This window comes from Garra rufa, chromosome 21, assembly GCF_049309525.1.
Source record: "Garra rufa chromosome 21, GarRuf1.0, whole genome shotgun sequence".
Taxonomy (NCBI): domain Eukaryota; kingdom Metazoa; phylum Chordata; class Actinopteri; order Cypriniformes; family Cyprinidae; genus Garra; species Garra rufa.
Genome location: NC_133381.1, coordinates 32,439,176 through 32,454,786, shown reverse-complemented (window position 1 = coordinate 32,454,786; position 15,611 = coordinate 32,439,176). Strand labels below are relative to the sequence as shown.

The window sequence follows — 15,611 nt, the reverse complement described above, 5'->3', positions numbered from 1 at the left end:
ATCTTTTCACACTGAGGACAACTGAGGGAGCTTTTACAGAAGGTACAAATGCTCACTGATGCTCTAGAAGGAAAAATGAAAAAAAATAAATAAATAAACTTTTGAACAGAAAGAACATTTTCTTATTTTGCTTAAATATCTTTATTTTTTAGTACTGCCCTTCAGAAGCTACAGAAGATACTTACTTGTTTCCCAAAAGACAAAATAAGTTAAATTTACCCTAATCTTCAAATTCAAAATGTTTTACCCCCAGCTCTTAAAGCATCCTGTTTCCTTCTGGAGCATCAGTGAACGTTTGAACTTTCTGTAATAGTTGCATATGAGTCCCAACAGCAGGCTGTTCAGGACAAACAAAGGACTTATGAACAACTATCACTAATAAAAAAAAAGAAAACACAGCTGTGGATCATTTAGGTAACAACACAGTGTTCAGAATCACAGGTATGTAAACTTGAACGGGGTCATTTTTATAAATTCAACTATTATTTTCTCATTGGTGCCGATAGCCTTATGTGAAATATCTTGTTAAGGTCAATACTAAATAAAAAATAACATGTATTTTGGATGATCCCTCTTATTTTGGTCTAATAATTAACATTTTGCAGATTCTGCAAGGTGTGTGTAAACTTTTGACTTCAACTATATATCTGCAAAACAATCTGTGCTTTTTTATTTTCTAAACATTGAACAATAGAATATGGTAGTTATCTGGTGAGATCAAGTGGGAATATCCCATATTTGACTTTGAATGGAAGGCACAGTAAGCTATAGCAATGATATCAATCAGTTTATTGAGAAACATTGTTATGAACTAAACAGACACCTATTAACCCCAAAAACTTTGGGTAAATTGCCTTTTGTTTTCAGGCATGGGAGCGGTTGGAGAAGGCAGAACATGACCGTGAACGGGTCTTAAGAGATGAACTCATTAGGCAGGAGAAGCTGGAGCAGATGGCTCGCCGCTTTGATAGGAAAGCAGCTATGAGAGAAACCTGGCTTCAAGAAAATCAGAGACTGGTTACACAGGTAACTCACTATCCTTAATCCAGAGATGCAGAGAGCCTTTATTTATTAAGATACCCATCATTTTATGGTTGCCAACACCTGAACATTGAAATTAATGAACATGCTTTCTACTTTGAAGGACAACTTTGGCTATGACATGCCAGCAGTAGAGGCAGCTAAAAAGAAACATGATGCCATAGAAACAGATATTGCTGCATATGAAGACCGTGTTCAGGCACTGGTGGCCCTGTCTAAAGAACTGGAAGCAGAACGATACCATGATGCTAAACGCATCGATGCTAGAAAAGACAATATCTTGAGGCTGTGGGACTACCTGCAGGAGCTCCTAAAAGCTCGCAAAGGTCGTCTAGACAAGAACCTCACCCTTCAGAGAATCTTCCAGGAGATGCTCTACATCATCAGCTGGATGGATGAAATGAAGGTAGGAGAGACAAATGATTAAATAGTGTGCTTAAATATTATACATAATTGAAGCAAAAATGTATGTCATTCAATCTATCTCTTATGTGACATTTGTTCTTCAGAGCCGACTCTTGTCCCCAGACTTTGGGAAACACTTATTGGAAGTGGAAGACTTGCTGCAAAAACATTCGTTGCTAGAAGCTGATATAGCAGTGCAGGCAGAAAGAGTACGATCAGCCAATGCAGCTGCTCTTAAATTTGCCAATGGTGACAGTGAGTACAGCTGATGCAATCTCTGTAGTCTTTTTTTTTTTGTTGAAATTATAGCACGCTGTTCATTGTTATCTTACTTTTCTACTCTTAATCGTGTAGGTTATAAACCATGTGACCCACAAGTGATTCGGGATCGGGTACAACACTTGGACCTGTGCTACCAGGAGTTGTGTGCTCTGGCAGCTCAGAGGAAGGCCCGTCTTGAGCAGTCGCGACGACTTTGGAACTTTCTATGGGAAATTGCAGAGTTGGAAAGCTGGATTCGGGAAAAGGAGCACATCTTCTCCTCTCTTGACTATGGTAAGGACCTGACCAGTGTGCTGATACTGCAGAGCAAACACAGCGTCTTTGAGGATGAGCTTGATGCCAGACGGGACAACTTGAAGCAGGTAATGGACGAGGGAGAGAGCATGATCCAGGCCAAGCACTTGGGTTCCCCCAAAGTGCAGCAGCGCATGGATGAAGTGCGAAATCAGTGGCAACAGCTGGAGGAGTTGGCTGCCTTCCGAAAACAGAATCTGCAAGACACCCAACGCTTCTTCCAGTTTCAGGGTGATGCTGATGACCTCAAAGCCTGGCTGGTTGATGCTATGCGGCAGATGAGCAGTGATGACGTTGGGCATGATGAGTACACTACTCAGCGACTACTCAAGAAACATCGTGACTTAAGAGATGAGGCCGCTAAGAATGGAGCCACCATTGACGCTCTATCCAAACAGGCCAATGCACTTCCTGAGGAATTAACAAACACACCAGACATCCAGGGGCGTCTGAACGATATCCGAGATATGTACATTGAGCTTTTGACCCTTGCAGACCTGAGGCAGAAGAAGCTGGATGACACCATGGCTCTTTACACTATCTTCAGTGAGACGGATGCTTGTGAGCTCTGGATGAGCCAGAAGGAGACCTGGCTGGTTGGGTTGGAGACACCGGAGAATTTGGAAGATCTGGAAATTGTACAAAACAGGTATGGCTATTAGTTTTATAAATCTAGAGACAGTACTTTAAGTGTGTTTTAACTAACTATTTTTATATGCCACTGTCATAAAATGTTCTATTTGTTTGCAGACTAAGTATTCTTGCTCAGGAAATGGGTAATATGCAGGCCCGGGTTGATAATGTCAATAAAGCAGCTAAACAACTTGAAGACAGCAGACATCCACAAACAAAACAAGTGAAAGACTGTCAAACTCGTCTCAATAGAAGGTAAAAGTTACAATCCTGGATACGAAATCCAGTTCTATTTAAAAAATACTTCATAATGTGTAATGTTCCTTTTTTACCTTTTCTCATAGATGGGAAGCTTTTAAAGCAATGGTGGAGGATAAGAAACATAAAGTAGATTCAGCCCTCAGCCTCCATAACTATGATCTTGAATGTGATGAGACAGAGTCATGGATAAAAGAGAAGACACGGGTCATTGAGTCAACACAGGACCTTGGAAATGACCTGGCTGCAGTCATTACCATTCAGAGAAAGCTCTTTGGCATGGAAAGAGACCTTGCTGCCATTCAAGATAAGTTGGATTTCCTGCGCAATGAGGCCCAGGAGCTTGTGAAGGAACACCCAGAAAATGCTTCTGATATACTTGCCAGACAGGAAGAGTTGGATGCAGCATGGGACACCTTGAAACGCACCCTGAAGAACCGTGAAGACTCTCTCGGAGAGGTCAGCAAGCTGCAGACCTTCTTACAGGACATGGACGATTTTCAAGCCTGGCTGTTCAAGACACAGAAGGCTGTTGCATCTGAAGATGTGCCTGATGGTTTACCAGAGGCTGAGCAGTTCTTGAGCCTCCATGATGCCTTGAGGTCTGATATGGACGGCCATGAAGAAGACTACCACCGTGTGAGGGACACAGGAGCAGCTGTCACTCAGGGCCAAGAAGATGATCCTCAGTACCAGCAGCTGGAGCAGAGGTTGGGTGGTCTTGATAAGGGATGGGACGAGTTGCACAAAATGTGGGACAGCCGCAAGAACTTCCTAGATCAGGGTCTTGGCTTCCAACAGTTCATGAGGGATGCCAAGCAGGCTGAGGCCATCTTAAATAACCAGGTATTCATACATACAGTTTTCATCTGATGAACCAATTAATGAAAATGGTCATTTTGGGAAACCCAAACCTTGCTTGGAAACTTTGACAATAACGTTTATTAGCAGTTCCATAATATTGTTCCTCGCTTTTAATTTGCTGTCTCTTGCTTTGTTTTTTTTTCCTGTGCTTTTTAAAAGGAATACACTCTAGCCCACGTAGACAAGCCAGACACCCTGGATGGAGCGGAGAAGGCCCTGAAGAAACACGAGGACTTTGTTACAACCATGGATGCTAATGAGGAGAAAATACTCGGCACACTGGAGACTGGTCAGAGGCTGGTGGACAGTGGAAACCTTTACTCAGAAAGGGTCAAAGACAAGATGGGCTCTATTGAAGATAGGTCTGTTTTTTTATATATTATTTCACCTATTGTACATCCAAAATCAGACATACATAATTTACATAGAACATTCCTCTTTGACTTAACTTATGAACTATCTACTAAAACATGCCCTTTCAATCCAAATTCTATGCCTCAAAGTATATAAGATAGGATTTTCAGTTTAATAGCCTCCAGCATCCCACACAACCCTACATAGGAAAGGTTAATGGAAAATTGAATGATTTTGCCTGTTATTTATCCCTGGACCAGTATATAAATTAGCACGACAAGATTTATTACATCAAATAAGTTCATGTTAATGCACCCATGTTTTTGTGCTTTCTTTGTGCTGAACCAGCTGTGAGTGAGAGAAGCATTATACTGTAAAGGAGTGGCCTGCATTTCCCCTATTAGCCCAGGCAGTCTGTAGCTCCTTAAGATGGGCGCCTGCCCTGATGGGTATTGATCTCTTTGTGAAAGTATACCTAATCCATTGGCTTATGTTGCTTTTTTAAAGTGTTCTCTCTGCAGTGAGAAAATGGAGGAGTAAAGAAAAGCCATTTCAATGTCTGCCAGTCTTCACATTTAACCATATAAAGTTCTCACACCACTTTGCACTAGAGACCAACCAGTAAATAAACCATGTATTTATCCGTATATGTCTTCAGGTACAACAAGAATCGAGACAAAGCCAAGGAAGTCTCAGGGAAACTGAAAGACAACAGGGAACTTCAGCACTTCCTTCAAAACACCCAGGATGTGAGTAATGCTTTACTACTCTAATATGAATGTAATTTTGTAATTTTTTGCGACCTTTTATCTCATAAAATAAACATGTACTTCTCTTTTTTAGCTTACACTCTGGATAAATGAGAAAATGCTGACTGCACAGGATACATCATATGATGAGGCTCGTAACCTCCATAGCAAGTGGCAAAAACACCAGGCCTTCATGGCAGAACTAGCATCCAACAAGGATTGGCTTCATAATATTGATCAGGTATATGGCAATTTAAGAAAGCATAGCAGTTGGGTTTCTGAAGTAAAAATCCAATCTCCATAGGGAAAACATCAATAACTTTTAAAATGATAGTTCACCCAAAAATGAAAATACTGTCAATAATTACTCAGAAAGGACATTGGTTAAATAATCCATGTGACATCAGTGGTTCAATCTCGATGAGGACAGTGACTTGGATGACAAGAATTGTTCAATAAAGTCATTATTTTTGTTTTCTTTGTGCACAAAAAGTATTCTTGTAGCTTTGTAAAATTACGGTTGCACCACTGATGTCACATGAACTGTTTTACCAATGTCCTTACTACGTTTTTGGGCTTGGGAACATTTTAGTTACATTGCTGTCTATGCAGGATCAGAAAGCCCTCGAATTTGATCAAAAATATCTCAATTTGTGTTCTGAAGATAAACGAAGGTCTTTTGGGTTTGGAACGACATGAGGGTGGGTAATTAATGACAGAATTTTTATTTTTGTGTGAACTATTTCTTTAAAGACAGACCTACCTTGAGCTCTTATGATTTGTTAAATTTGATTAAATGAGTCTGTTAAAGTCTTCAGTCAGCCTTTTAAAATTGTGTTGAACTTTACTCTGCTGTGTACCATAACCACTATTATAAATGTGTTAAAAAATTAATATGTACTTCGAACCATACTCATTTTAGGAGGGACAGGAATTGATAGAATCCAAGCCTGAGTTTGAGCCCATTGTCACAGATCGTCTTGCTAAGCTTCATGAACTATGGGATAAGTTGGAGAGCACCACACAGGAGAAGGCTCGGCTGCTTTTTGACGCAAACCGTTCTGAGCTGTTTGATCAGAGCCTGGCTGACTTGAAGAAATGGTTGGCTGAATTGCAGCAGCAGCTCCAGGGTGATGTGGATGAAGAAGTTAAGGATCTTACCAGTGCCAACATCTTACTGAAGAAACATCAGGTGTGACAATAAATTTGTTACTTTTTTTGTTGTTTTGTGCCTGGTACAATCTTACAGTACCTCACTTGAAGCCAGCTATGTGTTTTGTCTTTCCATATCTGGTGGTAATTTATAGAATACTGCTTAATTATGTCCTGTTCTTCACTAGTTGACAGAGAATCAAGTTCGGGATCGTGCACGAGAGCTTGAAGAACTTCAAGATGCCGTACAGCAGCACGCTTCTCTTAGAGAGGACCAACCTGAGCTTGAAGTTGAGCAGCAGACACTTCAGAGGAACTTCCAGAAGCTCCTCACACCTCTCGCCCAACGCAGAGGCAAGCTGGAGGCTGCTAAAGCAGTGCACCAGTTCTTCAGAGATCTTGCAGATGAGATAGTATGTACATGCCTAGTATATTGACATTACAGCTTCTTAGAATGCATCATTAGTTTTTGTTAATCTTTCATAGAATTATTTCATAGAAGTTTTGATTTGTTCTTCTCAGCTCTGGGTTAACGAGAGGTTACCAATTGCAATGTCAGAAGATCATGGAAACAATCTTCAGACTGTCCAACTTCTGCTCAAGAAGAACCAAGTGAGTTTTTAATTTTTTCCACTTACCCCCACAGATCTTTCCTAATTATCCAGTGTGGTAGAGCACAACGTGACTTGACAACATAGTCTATCTATGCTGTGCATGGTTTCATATACCCCTTTCATATACTCCACAGTCTCTTCAAAAGGAGATTGATGGTCACCAGCCTCGCATTGATGAAGTGTTAGAGCGTGGTCAGCGAATGGTGGCAGCAGCTGAGGGCAGTCCAGAAGAAGAACACATGTCTGAGGAGATGAAGAAGCTTCAGGAGGTGTGGGCAAAACTGCAGGACGAGATGGCCAAACGGAGAGCACGGCTCTATGGCTCTAATGAGGCCCAGCAGTATTACAATGATGCAGATGAGGCCGAGGCCTGGATAGGGGAACAAGAACTCTACATGATCGCTGATGAGAAGGCCAAGGTAGAGCGTTTTATGCTGCTTGTCTTAAGAAATCTTCAAAATGCCAAAGTTATGTCAACTCTGTACTGGCTCCAAATTTTGTGTGCAATAAAAATCCAATCAATTTTTTGACAATTAATTTCTCTGGGTTGTAGGATGAACAGAGTGCTATGATCATGCTGAAGCGACACCTGCTTATGAAGCAGGCAGTGGATGACTATGCACACTCCATCCAGCAGCTGGCAGACCATGCCCAAAAGATGTTGGCTGAAGATCACCCAGATGGGTATAGTGGATCAACTGGATGTCTTTACAGAATATATTGTATATTGAGAAGAGTTTGCCATACTGAACTGAATCTTGAAGCACCCCAATGTATGTTAAAAACACATAACAAAGATTAATCTTTATTTGTCTGTATTTGAAGTGAGGCCGTCATCCGGAGACAAGGACAAGTTGATAAGCAGTATGCTGGACTGAAGGAGCTGGCAGAGGATCGCAAAAAGAAGCTGGACCACACATATCATCATTTCTTGCTTAGCCGTGAAGTGGAGGACCTTGAGCAGTGGATTGCAGAGCGTGATGTGGTGGCCTCTTCCCAAGAGATGGGCCAAGACCTTGACCATGTGACGGTAAATAGGAACTTACCCCCAAACAATCTCAAGCAAAATCATGTCTTGACATGTGCAGTGCACTTATAATTACATTTTAGATTAATATAATTACAATCAATATTTTTCTAACTACATCAATGTTTTAGATTCTGCGAGATAAGTTCAGAGAGTTTGCACGGGAGACAGGGACAGTGGGTCAAGAACGTGTAGACACTGTGAACCGGATCATAGATGATCTGATCGAAGGAGGACACAGTGAGGCAGCGACCCTAGCAGAGTGGAAGGATGGAGTCAATGAGAGTTGGGCAGACTTGCTGGAGCTCATCGACACTCGTGCCCAGCTCCTCACATCCTCCTATGACCTGCTTAAGTAAGTAGAAGAACTAAATAGACTAACCTGTGTGAGGTGTTGTAAGAGGTACAGAATTGGACTGGAAAACATTATCTAAAATATTCTGTTAATTTGGTCAGGTATTTCTATGATGGGAAGGAGCTGGTTGCTCACATTGAGGAGAAGAAGACTGAGCTTCCTGAAGATCTGGGAGAAGACTTCAGCAAAGCAGAGTCATTCCACCGAATGCATGCTGCATTTGAAAGGGACATCAGCTCCCTCGGCAAACAGGCAAGGAAAACACATTACATAAACTTATGAGAAGCTTCATGTTTTCATCTCTAGAAATCCCTGTGGCTTGTGTAGAAAATCTGAAAAGTTATATCTCAAAACGTTTGGGATTTTTCATATTTCATATTTCTTTCTTTCCTTACAGGTGAAACAGTTCCAGGAGACCGCAACTAGACTGTACGCCCAGTATGCAGGAGATCAGGCCACTGCTATTCAAACAACTGAAAAAGAGGTTGTAGAGGCCTGGAAGAGTCTGCTAGATGCTTGTGCGGGCAGGAGGAAGCAGCTGGAGGATACAGCAGACAAATTCCGCTTCTTCACCATGGTGAGAGACCTGCTGGCTTGGATGGAAAGCATCATTCAGCAGATAGAGACACAGGAAAAGCCACGGTATGAAATTGTATCATTGTATTAGTCATCACAGTAGAGATGTCCATTTTCCTTTTTGTGCTGAAATTTGTTTATTGTTGCCCAATGAAGAGATGTCTCTTCAGTGGAGCTCCTGATGAAGTATCACCAAGGCATCCGTGCTGAAATTGAGACGCGTGGGCCAAAGTTTAATCAATGTGTGGAGCTGGGCCGGGTCCTCCTGGAACGCAAGCATAAAGACTCTGTAGAGGTAACCAGATATGGACAATAGCAGGCGTAGCTGTTTGTCACAACAAAGTGTCCGGAAAGGTTTCCATTTTGATGTACACTTCTTGTCCTCACAGATTAAGGAGAAGCTGATGCAACTGGTAGAGAAGAGGAAGGACATGATGCTCAAATGGGATGAAAGATGGGATTGGCTTAGACTTTGTAAGTCCACAAATGTCAACAAATGCACATAAAAAAAAAACAAATATACAATATACAGCTGATATAATAATTTTATCTTCTACTAGTGTTGGAGGTATGTCAGTTTGCTCGGGATGCATCTGTGGCAGAAGCCTGGCTGATTGCCCAGGAGCCATATGTGGCCAGTCGGGATCTGGGTGAGACGGTGGATGAGGTTGAAAAACTGCTGAAGAGACATGAAGCCTTCGAGAAATCCACTGCTACATGGGAAGAGCGCTTCTCAGCACTGGAACGTCTTACAACAGTATGTGTGTTATAAACTTTGATTAAGTTCACTTTCAGATTAAAAATTATCTGATCATTTACATACCCCCATGTCATCCAAGATGTTCATGTGTTTCTTTCTTTAGTCGCAAAGAAATTAAGGTTTTTGAGGAAACCATTCCACGATTTTTCTCCATATAGTGGACTTCTATGGTGGCCAATGGGTTGAAGGTCCAAATTGCAGTTTCAATGCAACTCCGAAGAGCTCTACATAATCCCAGCCAAGAAATAAGGGTTTTGTTTAGCGAAATGATCTGCCATTTTCTTAAAACAATAAAAATGTTTATACTTTTTAACCACAAATGCTCATCTTGCACCAGCCCAACCTCGCACATTATGTAATGATGTTGGAAAGGTCACACGTCATGTAGGTGGAAGTACCGACTAAGTGTTTATAAAGCGAACATGCAAATTACAAAAAAAAAAAAAAAACGATGCCAGACTATTTTGAAGTTAAATTTTTTAAGAAAACTTGAAGAAAGAGTTTTTTGCCCTACCCAACATTTTTGAACAGTAGTACACAGAAGAAGAACTAACCGCAAATTACCTTTCTAACATCATTACATAATACGCGAAGATGTGCATCACAGAGCTAGTGCAAGACATGCATTTGTGGTTAAAAAGTATAAAAATATTTTGACAGATGGTTTCGCTAGATAAGACCCTTATTCCTCGGCTTGGATCGTGTGGAGCCCTTCGAAGCTGCATTGAAACTGAAATTTGGACCTTCAAACTATTGTCCACTACTGAAGTCCACTATATGGAGAAAAATCCTGGAATGTTTTCCTCAAAAAACGTAATTTCTTTGTGACTGAAGAAAGAAAGACATGAATATCTTGGATGACATGGGGATGAGTAAATTATCAGGTAATTTCTTTCTGGAAGTGTACTTCTCATTTAATGATACCTCAAATTATGTGAATTGTTTGCAATGGGAGGCCCCACTCACTGACTGTTAATAATCTGTTGTAGTTGGAGCTGTTGGACATTCGGAAACAACAACAGGAGATGCAACAGTACAGACAAGAGGAAGAAAAAGAAAGCAGGTATATATCGAAACTGGGTAACGCCGTAATTCTCTAACTCCATATTCCACACTCAAATTTGACATTCAAACTCTGACCCTTAGGAGAGAAGACACAGGGTTTGCAGAAGAGTCCTCACAACTCTACACCACAGAAGAACAATCTCTAGTGAGTTTAGTGCATGTTTTTGTAAGAATCTTGAAATACTTGTTTGAAACTCTGTAAACCAAACTTTGTTCTTGTGTGGTTTTCAGTCTGGTTTAGGAGTAATAGAACCAAGTTCCGTGGGAGTTGATGGCACAGCAGGAGACTCCACTGTGCCTTTGATCTCAGAGACGCAGGACAGTGGCTCGCTGGAGCTGGACCCTTCCACATCCATCCAGGTTACCAAAGAGACAGAAAAAGCTGCCACGCTCCCCACTGAATCTTCACAAGCTCAACCAATCTTGATTGAGGGAACTCTGTCCCGAAAACATGAGATGGAGGGACCTAATAAGAAGGCATCCAACAGGTTAGCTCATGTCTTGAGACACATTGAAGCAACCAAACCATTGACCAGAATATCACAGCAACTGGGCTTTTTGACATGGGCTAGATCATTTTACCAACTTAAAGGATTACTGCACTTCCAAAATAAGAATTTCCTGGTAATCCAAGATATTCATGTCTCTCTTTCTTCAGTCGCAAAGAATTTAACATTCCAGGATTTTTCTCCATATAGTGGACTTCAATGGTGCTCAATGGATTGAAGGTTAAAAATGCTGTTTCAATGCAGCTAAACAATCTGGCATTTTCTTAAAAATATGTATATTTACTAGGGATGGCGAAAACTAAAAAAATTCTTGACCGACCACCGAGCCTCATTAGCCGGTTGAAACCGGTTAACCGATTAGTTTAAAATATGGTACGCTATTTGAAATAACAGCCATTTCGAGCCGCTCCTGCAATTTCGCAAGTCTGTCGCATCTGGCCGCGATCACACCGAACGCGTCTTTTAGTTCTAAAAACGCGAGGCGCACAGCACTGCCTTTTTTTTGGTGACTTTTAATAAAAGAGCGTGCTGCGTTTTTTTTATGTTGCTAAGCAACGACCAAAACAGCTGTCCTGTCAGTCAAATCAAAGGATTATAGCGTGAGCACTCTAAAATCTTAGTTTTATGCATAGACTGTTTTATGCTGTTAAGTAAACTGTCATACTGCCAACAGAAAACCATTCAAAAGAGGCGCCTCCAACTGCTAAAACGCGTTCGGTGTGATCGCGGCCTATCTCTGCCGCTCTGCCTCCCGCACACACACACACACACACACTGCCACTCACGTCACTTTTTTAAAATCCCCGACAGCGCGAAACATGAGTCCTGCAAACGCGGCGCCGAAGAGCTTGTTGTATGTAATCGTAGGACAAATGGCTCCTTAGTTTCAAATGGTTTGGGTACAAGGTGATCGCTTTGAAAATAAAGGCGTTTGTCTAGGTTAGAAGCTCATTTGAAACATTGCCACGGCTCATTTAAGAAAATGACAGCTCCGAAGAGACGCCGCTTTAGTTTCGGTAGTGCTAACCATAATAAAGAAAGATGATGATCATCATCACCTTATCGGTTACCACTGAAATGTAGATGTAATGTATTTCCAAATCTAAGCCCATCTTATGCGGAATGTTGCCTAATAGACTGCAACATGATAAAACCAATGGATAAAACAGGCACCTTCAGAATGCGTAAAAGACGCACCGGCACTTTTTTTTTTAACCGACTACCGACAACCGGTTAACGTTGATACGGTCAACCACCGGTCAAACGGTCATCGGTTAACATCCCTAATATTTACACACATTTTAACCACAAATGCTCCTCTTGGCAAGCTTTGCACTCAAGACAGTTAGGGTATGTTGAAAAACTCCCATCTCATTTTCCCTTCCAACTTCAAAATCGTCCTACCCTGCTGTTTTATCTTTTAGTTGTAAAGGCAGTTTGACCTTCTTTGCACAGTCACTTTGTAAACACTGGGTCGGTACTTCTGCAGCAATGTAGAACGATTTTGAAGTTTGAGGAGAAAATGAGATGGGTGTTTTGACATACCCAACTGTATTGAACTAGAGTGCACAGAGTACGCATATGCATCGCAGAGCTAGACAAGATGAGCATTTAAGGTTAAAAAGTATATAAATTGTGATTTTTAAAAAAAAAATTTTTTTTTATAGAAGATAACTGATCGTTTCACTAGATAAGACCTTTATTCCTCGGCTGGGATCTTGAAAAGCCCTTTCAAGCTGCACTGAAACTGCATTTTTAACCTTCAATCTGTTAAGCACCATTGCCGTCCACTATACGGAGAAAATGATTATCAGCAGTTTTCAAATTATTAGAAGTGGAGTACTCCTTTAAAATAAAACTGTCTACCTTCTCATTTCTTGTCCCAGGTCCTGGAACAATATTTACTGTGTGCTCAAACCTGGGCAGCTCTCTGCTTACAAGGACGCCAAGAGCTTTAGTCACAGTGTCACCTACCATGGAGAGGAACCTCTGAACCTCACCAATGCGTTGTGCGAGATCTTGATTAACTATAAGAAAAAGAAGCATGTGTTCAAACTCCGGTAAGAGTCTTGGTCATCAATCTTGATATTAAGTTTAAAAATTAAAATGTATTGAAGTGGTGTGAGATATATATTTTATATATATATGACTTACTTGTTTTATCCTTGTTCCATTTTTCAGACTTGAAGATGGAAGTGAATATCTGTTCCAGTGTAAAGATGAGGTACGATATTGACTGCTTCTTTTAATTACTTGCTTATTAGTTAATATAATCTTTGAAATATACCATTAATGATGCATATTTGGTCTTTTTGACCACAGGAGGAACTTCAGAACTGGACTCACGCTATAGAACAGGCAGCAGTAGCTGTGACAGAAGAACCAGTTGCAGGGCCATCAGGAGTAAAGGCACAAAGCCTACCTCCACCTTCTTCTTCTACTCTAGAAGTTCCATCAACCAAGAAGGAGAAGGAGAAGGAGAAGAGGTTTAGTCTGTTCGCTAAGAAGAAATAAACTCCTGGACAGAATGCGACACAGGTGAAATGGAACAGATTTATAACCCCATTTTTTTAAGTACCTTATATTAATTTGTAAGAATTTAGCTATATGAAATGTAGATTACACTGCTGCCTGTATCTAAGCTAATGAAGTGTTGCTAATGTCCACACGTATTGCTTTTTTATGTTTTGTTTGTTGTATTTTTCCTATACTAGAGTCACATGCCACATTCACTCTGTATACAAATAAAAGCACAGGAACTGATCAAATTTAACCCAACATATTTCTAAGAAAAAGGATTTCTTTTTGTCTTGAGTTTCTTTAGGCATGCTTCAGTATGTATTTTGACTATAAATAACATGCATCGTTTTGTTAATCTGCCTTATTCCTTTAAAATGGTTGCAAATGTAATACTGTGCTCTTTGCATCGGAACTTATAGAATTTGACATTGAAGAGGTGTTTCTTTTTGTAAATGGCCAACAGCTAGCAGGAGGTGTGATGATGAAGGTGTTTAACACTGTACTATGGAGTTAACATGCACTATATGCAATACGCACAGTGTTTAGTGTGCTAGTAGACTGTCCTAGGTGTTGTATTTTACATTATTCCAACAAACATATGAATATTAATATTATAATAATATTATATTCAAATGTGAACATATTAATGCTATTATACACGAATGCATTAAAAAGTACAGCCGTGGTACTAAAGAGAAGACAAAGATGAGAGGGATAAATGTTTATTCTTTTTTTTTTTCAAAACCTCAACTATGTTGAATGCTTTTGCAAAGCATGAACTGATATATTTATTTAATATGGTGCTATATTTTTAAGATAAGAGTTTTACCCTCTCAAAACTCAGGTTCCCTAGTATTAGTCACATTATAAATACCCTAACATAAGGACAGCAAAACCATTATATGCACTAAAATGTATCTCTCATGTCATAACAATGATCAAATTTGAAAGAGATGTGTACAGCTTGGATAATGCAGTATTAATTAAACTTGGTAGTCAATGAATGTTTGAAAACATAATATGAATGTAGAAATAATGGTAAAGGGGAAATTTGTCTTGTAACAAATAATAATAACAATAACAAAACGCCCATATTTAGATCATGCAATTTAAACATCCGTTATGCTTACTTATATTTTATCTGCTGCATACATTTCTCAAACGTTTTATCAAAACAGTAAAAAAGTACATTGTCTAATCTACTGATTAGAATCTAAGTGCCCTATTTTCAAAGTCTTAGCTTTTTCAGTATTGTATTAATCTGCAAGATTAAGGCAAGCTAAAACAAGATTTTTTTTTCTTTAATTGCAAAAACATTTTTAACAATAGTTAAATTTCATCTCACTGTTAGGTTTTTGGATATAAATACGTTTACAGTGGCATGATTTACGAGGGTCTGCATGGTGCTTTATTAAGGTGGTGTTTTTTTTTTTGGCCATTAGATCTTGGACCTCCAAGTCTTTCAGTTTTTGGTTTTTAAACACGGCAGTCTATGTTAAAATGAATTCCCTTTCAACTAATATGCCTCCATTCTCTCTTCTCCTTTTATATCTGTATGTTCAATGCAAAATCACATATAATAAGTTGAAAGCAAGGTATGACTCATTTTAGGAGTATGAAAATCAATAAACTCTGTTTGCAGTAACCACTGCCCCTTGTTGTCTGTTTAAGGACTTTAGTGTGTTTTTATGTCTGAGCCTTACTTACGTTCCTATTTAGTGAGTATTAAACAGTCTGATCAAGTAAAGTTGAATTATTTTGACAGTAAAATGTTAAAAGTTAATGTAAAATATACCGCTCTTGTCCTGTAGAAGACACTGCTGAGTAAGAAGTGTGAGAATGTAGAAAAAAATAATGTTTAGTTAATGACATTTCATGGAGTAATGTGACTTTGGACCACAAAACCAAAATCATCTGAAACCTAAATAGATAAGCTTTCCATTGATGTATTTGGAATTTGAAGGTGCAAAAAAATCAGAATATTGAGAAAATCGCCTTTACAGTTGTCCCAATGAAGTTCTTAATGCATATTACTAATCAAAAATACTAATCAAGTTTTGATAAATTTATGGTAGGGAATTTACAAAATATCCTAATAGAACATGATCTTTACTTAATATCCTAATGATTTTTGGCATAAAAGAAAAATCGAT

The 15,611-nt window shown here is 39.6% G+C and overlaps 1 protein-coding gene across 2 annotated transcripts in view; it reads left to right on the top strand.

Annotated features, from left to right (window-relative positions):
* The window catches only part of sptb (spectrin, beta, erythrocytic), a 31,753-nt gene extending 16,636 nt beyond the window's left edge, over positions 1–15,117 (top strand). For both annotated transcript variants that reach the window (XM_073826688.1, XM_073826687.1), the window contains exons 10-36: positions 868–1,026; positions 1,145–1,447; positions 1,551–1,701; positions 1,801–2,671; positions 2,773–2,910; positions 3,000–3,759; positions 3,937–4,139; positions 4,790–4,880; positions 4,975–5,121; positions 5,803–6,072; positions 6,221–6,445; positions 6,555–6,644; positions 6,781–7,065; positions 7,200–7,330; positions 7,472–7,676; positions 7,805–8,028; positions 8,130–8,280; positions 8,426–8,670; positions 8,761–8,899; positions 8,994–9,078; positions 9,165–9,361; positions 10,354–10,427; positions 10,511–10,574; positions 10,661–10,917; positions 12,825–12,998; positions 13,120–13,162; positions 13,261–15,117. In XM_073826688.1, the coding sequence (XP_073682789.1) occupies positions 868–1,026; positions 1,145–1,447; positions 1,551–1,701; positions 1,801–2,671; positions 2,773–2,910; positions 3,000–3,759; positions 3,937–4,139; positions 4,790–4,880; positions 4,975–5,121; positions 5,803–6,072; positions 6,221–6,445; positions 6,555–6,644; positions 6,781–7,065; positions 7,200–7,330; positions 7,472–7,676; positions 7,805–8,028; positions 8,130–8,280; positions 8,426–8,670; positions 8,761–8,899; positions 8,994–9,078; positions 9,165–9,361; positions 10,354–10,427; positions 10,511–10,574; positions 10,661–10,917; positions 12,825–12,998; positions 13,120–13,162; positions 13,261–13,452 (5,874 nt within the window). In that variant the 3' untranslated portion in view covers positions 13,453–15,117. The remainder of the gene's footprint in view (positions 1–867; positions 1,027–1,144; positions 1,448–1,550; positions 1,702–1,800; positions 2,672–2,772; positions 2,911–2,999; positions 3,760–3,936; positions 4,140–4,789; positions 4,881–4,974; positions 5,122–5,802; positions 6,073–6,220; positions 6,446–6,554; positions 6,645–6,780; positions 7,066–7,199; positions 7,331–7,471; positions 7,677–7,804; positions 8,029–8,129; positions 8,281–8,425; positions 8,671–8,760; positions 8,900–8,993; positions 9,079–9,164; positions 9,362–10,353; positions 10,428–10,510; positions 10,575–10,660; positions 10,918–12,824; positions 12,999–13,119; positions 13,163–13,260) is intronic.
* The last annotated feature ends 494 nt before the right edge of the window (positions 15,118–15,611 follow it).